Source organism: Mastigoproctus giganteus, chromosome 13, assembly GCF_048544385.1.
Source record: "Mastigoproctus giganteus isolate SK-2022 chromosome 13, ASM4854438v1, whole genome shotgun sequence".
Classification (NCBI taxonomy): domain Eukaryota; kingdom Metazoa; phylum Arthropoda; class Arachnida; order Uropygi; family Thelyphonidae; genus Mastigoproctus; species Mastigoproctus giganteus.
Genome location: NC_143587.1, coordinates 40,454,158 through 40,470,224, shown reverse-complemented (window position 1 = coordinate 40,470,224; position 16,067 = coordinate 40,454,158). Strand labels below are relative to the sequence as shown.

The 16,067-nt window shown below is 35.9% G+C and overlaps 1 protein-coding gene across 1 annotated transcript in view; it reads left to right on the top strand.

Moving 5' to 3' along the window:
* The window catches only part of LOC150075985 (prolow-density lipoprotein receptor-related protein 1-like), a 1,358,636-nt gene that overhangs the window by 1,121,874 nt on the left and 220,695 nt on the right, over nucleotides 1-16,067 (top strand). Inside the window, 1 exon segment of the mRNA XM_090387555.1 lies at nucleotides 2,920-3,143. Coding sequence (XP_090243681.1) covers nucleotides 2,920-3,143 — 224 coding nt within the window.

The following is a 16,067-nucleotide window of genomic DNA, read 5'->3' as shown; positions in this document are numbered from 1 at the left end:
TTGGATACCCTAACCAACACTTACAATATAATTCTTAAAAGTGTACTAATATATTGTGCGCATCGTGTAAGTAGACTTATCTTAAAATTTATTCATTCCCACTTGTTTCTGTTTTTTTTTTTTTTTTTTCCATTTTTACTATATTTCTGAATGTTGAATTACAGTATTTTTAATTGTTTAAAACGTCATATTTCTTTATAATGAAATTTTGTTTTATAGAGGTACGACTGTATTTTCCTTAATACTGTGAAGATTATAATTTTTGTTCAGTTCCTTTATTTCTTGCACTTCTCTCAGCTTCACAAACTTAAAAACTGTTGTAAATGGCTAATTGTGTCTTCTGGCTAATTTCTCTTTTGTTCCAACTGAAGTCATTATTATTAATATAATTAATTAATAATGTTAGTACAGTAGGGTCTCAAAGTCTATGAGGGTTAGTTTTATGGTACCCCTGTTGTAAGTGACAATTTGCTTAAGTTGGGGTTTCCCCATAGAAAACTATTACACTAAGATAAAACTAATATAAAACTATGCAAACTCCTATAAACCATATACACATGTACATAAACTTTATATGTGTAAATTGTATGTGCATAAATCATTATCATCTTTCTTAATCCATAAAATATCATCTAATTTCAAGTATGGAATACTTACATCTCCAAGCAAAATGCTAATACTGCATGTCCACTATGACATTAACCTTCCCCCTTTTCTTTCCTGCCCTTCCATTCTCACACACACATCACAGACTGCCATCATGAAACAGGCGAGTTGTAATTATGTGTTACAAACATAAGTATGAATCAGGAGGTTTGTTTGTTTGTTATTTGATTTTTAGGAGCATTAGCAACTAAGGCCATATTGCTCCGGGAATATGCAGTGGTCATTCCCTGACCTTTCCGCATCCTCCGTATTTGGTGGTGACGGGCTCGAACCCCGGTCTAATCAAGAAGCGTGTGCTACGCACTGCTGCTCCTTCCCACCTGGCTATGGAGGCGCCTTGAATCAGGAGGTATTGTGGTAGAGTCATGTACCCTGAATTCATTACTTTGAGATGCCACCAATATTTATTAAATGTTATTAATTATTTATTACCAAATGTATATTAGTGCTATTTTTTGCAAGCTATGTCTAAACCTACAATAAAACAATTGATTATTATAGAGAAAAATTGTCTTCTGAGGCCCAAAATTAAATGTGAAGAAAAACTTAAGAAATTCAAATGGTTTACTTCAAAAACGGGTCTCTTCGCTTAGATTAAGTGAGGTATACCACTTGTCTATCTTCCTTGTGGCCTGGTGGGGTGCTGCTGCTGCTGCTGTGTGTTTCTGGAGGTTACCATTCAGGTTAGCTATCACTGTCTTCTGTTGCTCAATGAGGTCTATCAGGCCTCTTTCTTCTTCTTTCCGGGCAATTGTCAGTCTCTCCATGGCAGATTTCGGGTGGTGTTGGTGGCTCTTGGTCATCATTGTCCTTGTCTCTCTCTCTCTCTCTCACGATATCCTCCAGTTCAGTGTTAGTCCAATCTCTAACCCCGAAGGAGTATGTTAGCACTGGGACTGCATAAGTGTTTATGGCTTTAACTGTGTTCTCTTCGTTCAGCAGGCTTCTGAGTCTCTGATGGTATTTTTCAGTCAGGCAGGCCTTACTTTCCTTGTGCTGTAACTACCGAAACTATCAGTTTTCAGCTGGTAGTTTCTGTAGACTATTTTCCCTGGTGCAATCTGTGGGCCTTGCATTTATCTAGACCAAATTCCATCTTAATATCATTGCTGAATTCTTTGGTGATCTGTAGTAGTTATTATTATTATTAGCCATATGGTGCAAGGAAGCCTGAGGCTTATGTTGCACCAGCCAAAAAAAAAAAAAATCCCGAGTTACCCCGAGAGAGAGAGAGACAGACAGACAGACAGAAGTAGAAAGGAATCACCAAGAAAGAGAAGAATGATGATATCCAGCTAGGGATGCTGGAGGTGCTTCTCGGTTCCCACGTAGAGCTTGATGTCATCCATGTACAACAGGTAGGTGAGGGTGTACAGGTTTTTCCTTCCTTCCTTTGAAGTTATATCCGTACTTGCTACTGTTGAGCACGGTGGATAGCGGGTTAAGTGCTAGACAGAACCACATTATTATTATTAACCATATGGTGCAAGGAAGCCTGAGGCTTATACTGCACCAGCCAAAAAAAAAATTTCTGAATTACCCTGAGAGAGAGAGAGAGAGAGAGAGAGAGAGAGAGAGAGAGAGAGAGAGAGAACAGGTCAGAAGCACAAAGGAATCACCAAGAAAGAGAAGAATGATATCCAGCTTGGGACCCTGGGTGTGCCAAGCCCATACTCACCAGATGTAAACATGAATTTTGCTTTTCAGATTGTTTATATGAAATTTAAATAGATGATAGTTCAATGATTGTGGTAATATTGCAGGAAAACAAATTCTGTAATCAGAAAAAAATGCTGGTGGATGCTCTGGATGCGACACCGGACTGGAAGTGGAATTTATGATGTGCATTGGGCATGACATTAGACTGCAAAGGGTTAAAACTTTTAAAAATAGATTTCTGCCATATATGCTTAAAAGATATTCCACAGAATATAACTGTGGCATTTATATGCTTATGGAAATAATTTAAAAAGTATATTATTTCTTTTTACATCCACTATACTGACAAGATGAAGAATACATTCAGAAGCACATGATTGGGGGCAGTTGGCAATAATTGGGATAAATGAATTAGGAGGTTGTTACTTTTCTTGCTTATATAAAAATGAGAAAAAATTATAAATCCATAGTTATATGAAAATTATTTAATATAAAGGTTTCTGTTAATTTTTATTTCTTATTTTATTGTTATCTAAAGTTGTTTTCTGTTCCATTATAATCAGCCATAGTTAAGAATATTATATATATTTTTAGGTATATATACTGGACAGACTGGGGTCGTAATGCTAAAATTGAACGAGCCAAATTAGATGGTAGTGATAGACATGCCATAGTTGACCAAGACGTTCAGTGGCCTACTGGTCTTGCTATCGATTATGCTGCTCGTAGATTATATTGGACCGATCCAAAGGCTTTTACCATTGAAACAGTTGCTGTGGATGGGCATCATAGACATATTGTCAAATCTTTTAATTCAGGTAATACGAATTATTCCTTTTGATTCAGTATTGTTTCCAGGCTGTATTTCAGCAGAAGTTATTAAATGTTCTTGTTATTACTGTCAAACAGAATGTGTATGTGATATTTACTTTATTTTTTTCTGAATCCTAAAAAATTGGTCTGCAATAAAAAAATACAATTTTCTTTTTCAATTCCTACTATTAGTTCACACTCTCCCTATATATATATTTATATATCTTGTTCAAATTTTCAATTGTTAATAAAATACTTTTTATTCATCCACTCAAGTTCAAATAAATTTTTTTAAACTTGTAGTGGATGACACTTGATGTTAATACAGTTTTTTCAAATATTAATTCATTAATTAAATTTAATTAATTAATTTTAGTTTTATATGGGAGAAAAAAATTTCTCTTGTATAAGATATTTAGCAGGATATAAATTTAGGAATAAATACCGTCAGTGGCGAAGCGTGTAGATCGCTGGAAAAAAATTTCTTTTTCAGATTCTTTTTTCATTCTGAGTCAAGGAGGGAACAAAATGGAAAAGGAAACATGTGAATAAAAATAATAGTCCAACACCATATATAGAAAGGAAAATGGAAAATTGCAAGGAAATTCGCTTTCTATTTTGCCACTTAATATTGTGATTCTGTCATATGTATATACATATTTATATTAATTGTAATTATTTAATAAAAAGTAACTAAAATAAAATTTTTCTTTGTTGACCTAAGTAGGAATTGACTTTAAATTTTTTTTTTTTGTATTACTTGTTATTCCTATTTTTAAAAAGTATGCTTACAAACTTCAGTTGTCTTCAGTTATCTTTTTCCATTATATTTCATTAAGGGATATAATGCAACCACAAAATAATGAGTTGTTTATAACTCCCCAACCTCCGAAGATATAAAAAACAACCAAGAATTAAAATATCGCTAAAATTTTTGACAAATACCAACAGATGATGGTTAAAGGTGTTCTACCTGTCTGCAGTGTAGCTCAAAGGAACATGTCCAAGAAAACTACATTTGCTGCCAAAACTGCAAAGAAAAACAACTCACTTACTCAAAAAAAATTGTAAAATGTTGAAAGCAGAGGACAAAATTCAGAAATACAAAAGTAGAAACCTGGTAGCATATATAGAGGTCCATAAAAATAGTAGCCACCATACCCCTATACCTCAATAGTAAGGAAGTTTCATTCTGTGTTATTGCAGACAGAAATAACTATTCCTTTAACATATCTACTGAACAACAGGCAAAAACATTTATTTCAGCCAAAAGTGCAAAAGTTTATTTGGTCACGTTCCAATAATCTCCTCCACATAAACCATCGCAAAAAAACATCTGAAGAAGTCTGTAAAAAGATAAACCTATACTGTCTTATTGGAAACATTGAACTAGTGATTAAACTGCAGAATAGGAAGAGAATAAACTGAAATTACATTGTAATGAACATTATTCATTCTGTTTTCCAAAAAAATAATCAAGATAACAAACCCAAGGGATCCATTGCAATACAATAGTCAGGACAATCCCATCTCATGGCACAGAGACCAAATAATGCAGTGCATTCATTGGAATTGTGGTTTAAGTTAAGTTAGAGAAATATAAGCAAAATATATTCAAAATTTAATTATTTTTTTCAAAAAAAAAACATATAGAACATCTCAAACACATTTCAAACTCCAAAATATGCTGCATATTGGAATTATAGAAATGGAATCTCACTTTTTTTTTTATTTTTCTTGAATCAAAAGGGAATGTTGCAGCAATATTACTCTGTTTGGATTTGCCATCTGAAAAATTTCTTTACTAACTAGTTTTGAAATGGTTGCATTAAAATTAATTTTTTTAAAGCTATAATCTTGGCATCTATCTCTCCTGCTTCCAGGCACTTTCATCATAAACTTAATGATCATGTGTGGCAAAAAAAAAAAATTAATTAAAAAATAATTAAAGTAATTAAATGAAATAAATAATAATAATAAATACTGGACTGCCTAGCCCTTATGCTGTATGTAGAGTCACTTTACTATATATTGGAGGAGTAAGTTAAGAGACCATTACCATTAGTAGATGCATATTGATGCAAGCTTATACAGCATCAGCCAAAAAAAAAAAAAAAAAAAAATCCTTCCCGTTTCACCCATCTATTCACTCCAAAAGCTTAAGTAAATCAAGAGTGAACTAGACAAGCTTTTGCAGCAAATGGATGGGTGAAATGGGAAGGTTTTTTTTTTTTTTATTTATTTATTTGGCTGATGCTGTATAAGCTTGCTTTCTTGCATCATATGCATCTACTAATGGTAATGGTCTCTTAACTTACTCCTCCAATATATACTAAAGTGACTCTACATACAGCATAAGGCTAGGCAGTCCAGTATTTATTTTTATTATTATCAATTATTTGATTTAATTTTTTATTTTTTTTTTCCTCCCAGCATTGAGGTTTTTAAAGTCTGATCACTTTAGTTTATGGGTGACATGATTGCATATCAATCATTGTGAGGAGCTGCCCACATAGATAGTAGATACACTTTGATAAAATCTCACCTAGTTAACCAGCAACTAAAAATTTTAAACACTGGATTATATACCTAATAAATATGGCAACAAGTGTTACTCCAGTTATTGATTTATCTATGTTCATTTCCAAATTCAGCAGATAATAATATTTTGGAACTTCTGAAAAGTTTATTGATTCACTCAAACTGCTTAGACAGACAGATTGTTGTTGTTATTTGGTTTTTAGGAGCATTAGCAACTAAGGCCATATTGCTCCCGGGATATGCGGTGGTCATTCCATGACCTTTCCACATCCTCCATATTTGGTGGTTACGGGCTCGAACTCTGGTCTAATCAAGAAGCGTGTGCTATGCACTGCTGCTCCTGGCTACAGAGGTGCCCAAACAGATTGAATTTAGACAAACACATGATTCACTTCCTCCCAGTTTATGAAGCTGTGGCTTATGTAGATAGTTGGATTTTGAAAGTAGCTGAAATCTTAATCCCCAATTCTTGCAAGACCTGGAAGCATTATAGTTTATGGGGATCCCAGAGCATAGTTTGTCAAAAACTAAAAACAAGATCGTATCACACTTGGAATAACTTTCAAAACTTCGTGGAAGAGAAAAGTCAGTGGATTTTTGGCTTCTGTAAAGGGATAAGTATTTTTAAATTTTTACCATATTCTTCGTTAATCAACATAGTACATTGTGTTTAACACAGATATAAAATAGATCTAGTAGCGTTCGTTAGCTTCTTATTTTGAATTTAACCAGCGATTTTTGGAAGTTACTACTCCCGGTGTTGGTGCCAATATTGTTGAACTAGCTGCCATATTGTAGTCAATAAGAAATAGCTTAACATATATATATATATATATATATATATATATATATATATATTATGTGAGATAAAAGTTAGGCAAAAGTGATAAAAATAAATAAATATGGCTATGTAGCTATCATTAGAGGCAGCAAATGCACATCCTCCATATGATGCCTAATGATATCTGATAATTAAAATAAATATGATATTTAAAAAATAATAAAAACATCAGCCAGTAGTACGGCAATAATGCAGAGCGAAACGAAACATAAAATAATAAAATAAAAAATAAACAAACAAATATTTGCCTATAACAATTATATGTTTCCCTACTAGGTTATACCATGGACCAAAGTCAGCTAGGATTGATATCACATCCCTTAGTTACCACCTACTCGTTCATACTAGGTTCATAGTTATTAAGACTGATGTAATGTTTTATCTAGACATTGATGGCATTAATCAGCACTTCTCACCTTTATTAGGTCTTTGATTTTTTGGTTTTTGCTATAGTTTCCACTGTTTGCATCACCTTCACAATTGAATATTTTACCTTTCAACTGTTAACTATTTGCCATATCTACTATATAAAGGGGTCTGCCTGCGTTTTGACTTGTCTACCAGGATACCGCCTTAGTATATCCACTATGCATACGTAATTGTAACCCTTACCATAACTTACATTCGTATTAAATATAACCTTTACCTTAACTTACATATCTTAGTAGCCTCTTGGTCCATTTAGTTTAATCTGGAGAGGGCATTGCGCTATGGTTGAATTTATTTACCATGAGTTTTTACACCACAATTAATATGAAAATGCTACGTCGGTCGCGTAGAATAATCTGTACCGCGGATACCACTGGGGCTCTGGGTAGTCCGATAAGTCCCAATACTAGCCACACAGCATCTAATGCTTTAGGCCCACTGGAGAACCGCCAGGAATTTAATGCAGGGGGATCTGATTATACTATGACTAATAATACACCAGACCTTGTTAATCACCACGGTTCACATCTAGATACCACACTGGCCAACCACAAACTTCCGGTAGATAACTTTAATCTCTTAAAGTTCAATACTTGCAGGAACACTCGATGTCAAACTTGCCCTTTGATGAATAACAAACACGTCACTAACTGTGCTGAGGACCCTACCTTCTGCCATGCTAGAGACATAATCTACCTTATCACATGTAACACTTGCTTGGCTAAATACATAGGACAAACTGGGGGAGAATTACACATCAGGATTAATACGCACAGATCCCACATCAAAAATAATGTTAACCAAAAAGACACTGAAATACAACATTTCCAGCAGCATAACTTTAATGACATCACCATCACCATCTTAGATATAGAACATAAACATAGAACTAGGCTTGAACTAGAAAACTACAACATACTGAAATACAAAACCCTTTATCCTTATGGTTTAAATAGCCTATTTAATGGGCATTGCTACACCAATAAACCTACTGACAACTGTATCTACAACCTATTCCACATTGTCAAAAGACCCTCCTTCAAATATAAAAAAGCTACAGATAACAAATCCTCTTCTATTACCAAAATAGCAGCGCACACTAACAATACCCTGGGCAGATTTGAAGATGTATTAAGCTCTTGGGATGTACCTATCATACCCGTCAAGCTTATACACGACACTACCTTTAGCCTGAAACTGAGTAAACTCAGAGCCTTAGCTAAAGCCAATGCTACCTATAACCACATCAACATACATTTGAACCACCTACTGAAAGATATCTTCAAATACAGACTCAGTAAGTACCACAAAGCCACCACTGAATATATTAACATTAAGTTTAGTCACATCTTGCTAGACCACATAAACCTTAACCATCTCATGAACATGTATAAACAAGACCTGCCAATCAATAATTTGACCATAAATACTAGATTCAGTTATAACAAACCTATAGGTCTTATTGTATGTAATTATAAACAGGTAGTATGCAACTTAGACAAAAGTGATGCCGAGGCCGAATGTTTCTGCCATTTGCCACAATATCTTAAATATGTAGACAAAGATCACAAACACATTATTACTGGTGACCTTAACATCATTACTGATCCAGATTTACGTAACTTACTTTCCTATGGTTTTAAATTTAGGCCCAACACCACAAGCATCACCAAAAAGATGTATAAACTTATATACCAGGACTTCTTGCACTTTTGTCTAAAGTTATCTTATAAATATAATATACCGCTAGAAGCTTTCCAAAAATGGATATCCCTCACTTATCAAGAGGTTCACAAACAGCTTGCATTCGTACACAGAAAATCACTGCCTGCCAAGACCTTCGATCTGGGAAAAGCTAAGCAACATCTAAAAAAGTTACAGGCTTTATTTATCATCACCACCATAGACAAAGCTGCTAACAATTACAGTTTTATATGCAAAAAATTCTATACTACCACAGTGCTAAACGAACTGAACCACAGTTCTACCTACATACTTGAGACCACAAATAATACCACCATCAGGAAAAAACTATTAGCTATGCATAAAAAATTAAAATTTAACAACCCAAACACTAATTTTCCATTTGTCTACTGTATACCAAAATTCCACAAAACACCTATCAGCTTCAGATTTATTACATCTTGTAGGAATAGTTATGCTAAAAAGCCACATAAAAAACTGGCCTATCTACTAAACATCATTTTCAACAGCATTGATAACACTAGAGCTATCCGCAATAACAACCCTATTCTGGATTTTCTAAAGCACAATAAACATACCACTGAACATATCAGCACCTATGACTTTAAAAATCTCTTTACCAGTATTCCGCACGATAGCCTAAAACATGTACTCGACCACTATTACCAAGAACATAATAACCTGTTACCATGCAATCTTCCATTGGAATGACCTGACAAATATATGCATATTCAAAAGCTACATCTACAATGGCACCAGTATATATAAACAAAAAACTGGGATCGCCATGGGTGCCTGCAGTTCTAGTCTGGTAGCAAATCTGTACCTACATCACTTTGAAGTTAATATCAACAAAGATATAACCTTTTACAGATATATCGACGATGTTATCGTCTTTAATCATCCTAATTTCCTCACTGATGCCGGCCATGTCTACCCATCTGATTTAGAAATAGTGGCCACCAACATAGATAGCACTAAAAAAGCCAATTACTTGGATATCAGCATACAGTTGCACAATAATAATCAGTTAAATACCTCCGTATATGACAAACGAAATACGTTTGGCTTTAACACCATCAGCCTTACTAACTGGCACTCAAACATCTCCATAAGAATCCAAAAAAATTTAATATTATCCCAGAGTATTAGATTAGTTAAAATATGCAACAACGCAGACAACATAATTAGAGCTCTTACAGTCTTTAAGCATAAGTTATCTGAGAATGGATTCCCAATACGCTTCACAAATATAAACCTACATACGGCCATGCAAATAGCCTTAAAAAAATACCATAATAACACCGACCACGATCATATTATAACTGCTGTTTTGAGGAAGTAAATCTTCCACCACTGGATTATATTATCTTGACGGTTTTACAGAGCCTGTAAATATGTATATAACTAGGCACTGCCTTAGGAGCATATTTAATACAGCTTACACTCATTGAAAAAGTTGTACCTGTATTTGCTTCTAAGGCAGTAATCAATTCTTAGCTTCTTTCTTGCCTTACTCTTCCTTCATTTTTCAGGAGAACCATCTACCACCTGCCTAGCTTACCGTTGGCTCGCAGGCCATCCTGGTTTAAGCTATAAATTATTTTCGCATCCAACTACTTGCCAGTAAGAGGGCGCTGGCATCATATACAATACCTATATATTTTAACACGCATGCCACAACGTGGTTTTTTTTCCCGCGTCGTAGCTTTGTGGTAAGTCTGCTTTACTAGTTACACATTGCTGTAAGTAATCAGGAACTAGCCATTCTTTTCTTCATTCAATAATTTATATTATTATGTTATTTTATTTGATTTTATTTTATTTTATATTATTTTATGCTTTCCAAATTTTGGCTATACAACCCTACTGCAATACCAGGTTCTCTTACTACAAGAGACGGGAAGTTACGCTCCCGGTATTTTCCGAAGTAATTGCTTTACCACTCTTCCTTCACTTTAACTATACACTATCTTTTTCTACATTTCATACCTCAAGAACTATTAGAGCAATTCGAGGGGGATTGAGGTACTATCACCTTCCTATAACCTTGTTTCCGTTCTCCTTTCTTTAGCATAGCTGACTATCTTTTATCATCAAATAACAAGTTTATAAAGCATTATTGGTTCTCTACTATCACCATTATTTGGTTTTTACATTGTTTTCATGGTCTGGGCTATCGGTCGGGCTAAAGTCATCTAGCTTGTTAACCACCTTAAAATTGTTTTCCCCCCCCACCTTATCTAAATATCTCATACTATAATCTAGTATATCTTAACGAATTATATATCCTTATGATACCTTATGATTCATCAGGTATAACAAGCAGAGGACAACAGAAACTGATAGCTCGCTAATTGTAGGTAAACACATTGCAAGGGTTAGCCCTCGATAAAGTCCTTTGTAATGTGTATCCACCAATCTATACTGCAATTGGCTTGACATGGGAATATAGTAATTATCCTTATTTATTTGTTTTATTTTGCCTATAACAATTATATGTTTCCCTACTAGGTTATACCATGGACCAAAGTCAGCTAGGATTGATATCACATCCCTTAGTTACCACCTACTCGTTCATACTAGGTTCATAGTTATTAAGACTGATGTAATGTTTTATCTAGACATTGATGGCATTAATCAGCACTTCTCACCTTTATTAGGTCTTTGATTTTTTGGTTTTTGCTATAGTTTCCACTGTTTGCATCACCTTCACAATTGAATATTTTACCTTTCAACTGTTAACTATTTGCCATATCTACTATATATATATATATATATATCTCAAACTGATAGAGTAAGGTATAAAGTAAAACTAGATAGCATAATATGAAGCACTGTATTAGGAATCTGTTAGTTTATTATGGTATTATCAATTAATCAAAAATAATATTAATTTTATTAAAATTCATTGTTAATCAAATTCTATTTAAATGGAAATCATGACCCAGATTAGAGCTGCGAAGCAAAGATCACAGAGCAGCGAGAGTGCTGTGACTCGGGAGAGAAACGAAGGGGGCAGTTCTCCAACGCATCACAGTCTCAAAAAATGTGTGAAATGTTTGCCGACCTTTCTAAAACAGGACATGATCTAGCCAAGGAGGATGCCTTTGTGTGTGTGTGTGCTAGGTGCCTAGAGTGTCAAGAAATTAGGTGCCAACTCAGCGTTTGATGGAGATCTATGAGAGCTTGAGGTATAGGGTAAATGCCCTCGAAGAAATTAATATGAGGGGCCCATCATGCTCTCAGCTGCCCAGCTCAACATCAGAGCTCACTCCTGTACATCAGGAAACACAGTGGCAATCTCCAAGGCCGAAAGCACCTGGTCCCACAGGAGCTACTTATTGTCGGTGACTTTATTGTCAGGGAGACAGGGAATATATTATGCAAGATTGATAGATGGAACAGACCAGGGTATGTCTGCAAGAGGCAAAAGTTGATGACGTTGTAGAGCAAATATCATCTTTTAAGGGCACAAAAGGTGATGTTGTTGTACACAGAACCAACGACATTAAGAGTAAGGGACCTGCAGATTTAATCAACAAGTACAGGTCAATGTTGAAAAAAAAGTCTTGAGTTAGAGTTGAATGTGAAAGTGTCTGCAATTCTGCCCAGACACGATAGAAGGGAGTATATGATGAGAGCCTTTTCAATCAATTCGGCCCTGAGAGATTGTGCAAGGCTCAAGGGGTAGAATTTTTTTCAGTCTAGTCTGTGCTTGTTGACAGGAGAGACTGCATCTACAGGGATGGGGTACACTTAAATAGAAAGGGTGCAAGAATATTTGCTAATGCTATCGAGGCAGTGTTAGGTGGGTCGGAAAACTGCTAGCTTCGGGGAATACACAGACTAAAAGATTAACAGTGGATGCAGGTAGAGGCAAAAGCGATTCTTGCACTGCTTCTATTAGAATGAGCAGCAGCCTGGAAAGCAAGGTAAAGGAGATTTCCAGGACTGCTGGGAGTCATAGTGGAACAAATAAATACATGGGCTGTGTTAGGGTAACTAAGAGTAGGGACAGGTGCATGTATACTTGCATGTACACCAATACTAGGAGTATAGTTAATAAATTTGATGAGCTTGAAGTGCTAGTCAAGACATCAAAGGCAGATTTTGTTGGAATATCAAAGATGTGGTGTCACACAGATATAAGCAGTGCAGAAATGGAATTTGGGAAGTATAATGTGTACAGGAAAGATAGACCGGACAGGAAGGGAGGAGGGGTTATGCTGTTAGTTAAGAAACATAAAAATCTAAGGAAGTGCATCCAATTGACATTGGTGGACAGTGCAGTGTTGAGTCTGTTTGGTGTGAAATAAACACTGGCAAAGGAAAAATGAGAATAGCCTGTGTTATATAGGCCTAATGAACCTGATGAATATTATGAGCAATTGTGCAGAGAAATAGAGTGGGCCAGTAAAACAGAATGTCTTATAATGAGAGATTTTAACTTTCCAGATATTGACTGGAACTTGTGGGTTGGTCACTTACACACTAGCAAGACTTTTGTGGATTTATTGGATGACTGTTTTCTACAGCAACATGTCCGAGAGGCAACCAGAGGGAGCAATACTCTTGATCAGATTATCAGCAGTGATTATTCATGCATTAAGAATTTGCAGATAAAGGAACCACTGGGTGATAGTGATCACAATGTACTGATGTGGGTATTACTTAAAGATGTAACTACCATCAAGGCTAAAGGGAAGGACTTTTGCTTTCGTAAAGGTGACTACAGTGGCCTCAGACAGTTTTTAAATTCTCTACAGTGGGATCAACTGATGATGCTACTAAAGTTGAATTCTAAATGGGACTTAATCTGGGAGGCTACTAGGCTTTTCATTCCGACTAAGAAATACTGTTAAAGGTTTAGGAATAAATGGATGTCAGATGAATTAATGAGGCACGTGGCAGAGAAGAAGAATGTATGGAATGTATATAAAGTATCAGGTGACACAGGAGCCTATTGCAGGTATAAACTAGTCTGTAATCAAGTCACAAAGGAGGTTAGGCAGGCGAAGGCAGATTACAAGAAATCTTTGGCAAAGGATGCAAAGAAAAACAGCAAAGAGTTCTTTACTTATGTAAACTCTAGAAGGAAAGGGATGAATCAGATTGGACCACTTCACATACATGGATTGACTATTGATGATCATGCTCAGGTAGCTGATAAACTGAATTAGTATTTTGCATCTACATTCACACATGAGGAATCATTTAATGAGGGGAGTGCCAGAAGTTTATCAAATGCTAACAGGGAGTTAAGTGATTTTGTAATAACTGAGAGCAAAGTGGAGGAAAAATTGTTGAAGTTAAACATAAGGAAGGCACCTGGTGTGGACGGGATCTATCCAGTTCTATTAAAGGAGTCAGCAACGGAAGTAAGCAAACCCTTACCCATAATTATGAGAGCTTCCTTGGACTGGAGGTGTGCAAAAGTATTACCAATTCACAAAGACAGTTCAAAAGGTGACACATGTAACTACAGACCTGTTAGTTTAACTTGGGAAAATAATGGAATCACTGGTTAAAGAAGCATTGCAGAATCATCTAGACAAGACTGCAGTAATAGTTAAGACACAGCATGGGTTTGTTAAAGGGAGGTCTTGTCTGACCAATTTGATTGGATACTATGATGTGGTCACAAAGGAACTGAATGCAAAAAATAATTTTGATATCATATACTTGGATTTCAGGAAAGCTTTTGATACTGTTGCACATGGAGGACTGCTGTACAAATTGGAGAGGTATGGCATTAAGGGTAAGTTGCTACAATGGATAAAGGGATGGTTGAGTGGGAGATGACAGAGAGTGGTAATCAATGGACACTGCTCTTCGTGGACAAATGTTGTTAGTGGAGTTCCCCAAGGTTCGGTGTGATGGGCCCAACAATGTTGGGCCCATTGTTGTTTTAAATATTTATCAGTGATATTGATGAAAGTATATCAGGTTTAATGTCCAAGTTTGCAGATTATACAAAGTTGGCAGGGTTGTTAACGACAGTAAAGACAGTATGCTACTCCAACTGGATCTAGAGAAGTTGGGAAAATGGGCTGAGAAGTGGCAACTGAAGTTTAACATTGATAAATGCAAAGTACTGCATTTGTCAAAGTTCCTGGGGGTAATTGTGCAGTCAAATATGAAGTTTGCTGAGCAGTGCGGACGAGCTACCAGGGCAGGTCACAGAGTCTTGTCAATGATATATAGGAATTTTGCTAGCGGAGACATAGAGGTGATTATCCCGTTATACAAGGCAATGGTCAGGCCACAACTAGAGTAGTCTGTACAGGTCTGGAGACCTCATTTTAGGTAGGATGTAGAGTTGCTAGAATGAGTACAAAGAAGGGCAACGAGATTGGTGAGGGGAACAAAGGGATTGCTCTTACCAAGAAAGTTTTAAATTCTGCAAATTGCAGTGCCTGGAGAGTAGGCACCTTGAATGGGTTGAGCAAGCTGAATGCTGATGAGATTCTTCCTCTAGCTCAGACTAAGAACCTAAATTGGCAGTTTCAAATCGAGGAAAGATAATTGTAGAATAGATGTGCAGAAATTTGCCTTTAGCCAGCGGGTAGTTGATTGACAGGCTTCCATCTTTTGTTGTGGAAGCTAATATCCTAAATAAATTTAAGGCTGAGCTGGACAGGGGTGCTCTTACCAAGAAAGTTTTAAATTCTGCAAATTGCAGTGCCTGGAGAGTAGACACCTGCGAGGTGATCTGGTTGAGGTGTATAAGGCCTTGAATTGGTTGAGCAAGCTGAATACTGATGAGATTCTTCCTCTTGCTCAGACTAAAAACCTGAGTGGGCACAGTTTCAAAATGAAGAAAGATAGTTGTAGTTGTAGAATAGATGTGCGGAAATTTGCCTTTAGCCAGCAGGTAGTTGATTTGTGGTGGAAGCTAATATCCTAAATAAATTTAAGGCTGAGCTGGACAGGCATTTTTAACGAATGGAGGGGTGAAATGGGAGCTTTTTTTTTTTTTTTTTTTTTTGGCTGATGCTGCTTAACTTGGATTACCTTTTCATCCTCAATTACATGAGCCACGGATAAGTGATCATTAGGTAAAACATCAGGATGCTAAATGGAAAATATCCCATTGAACAGTTCCTGATTTTTCTCTAAAATATCTAAAATGTTGCCTCTGCCAATCAAATAATTGAAATCCTTATGGATTCACATGCAACATTGACAAATGCAAAGTACTGCATATTGATAGCAGTAACCCAAGAGAAACATACCAGCTGTGTGGTACTGCACTCAGGGGAGTGGAGAGTGAAAAAGACCTGGTAGGTAATTGTGCAGTCAAATATGAAGTTTGCTGAATAGTGCAGACAGCTGCCTGAGCAGGTCATGGAGTCTTGTCAATGACTCAAATTCCAGACAAAACAAGACACATCCACTGATAATGACTGTA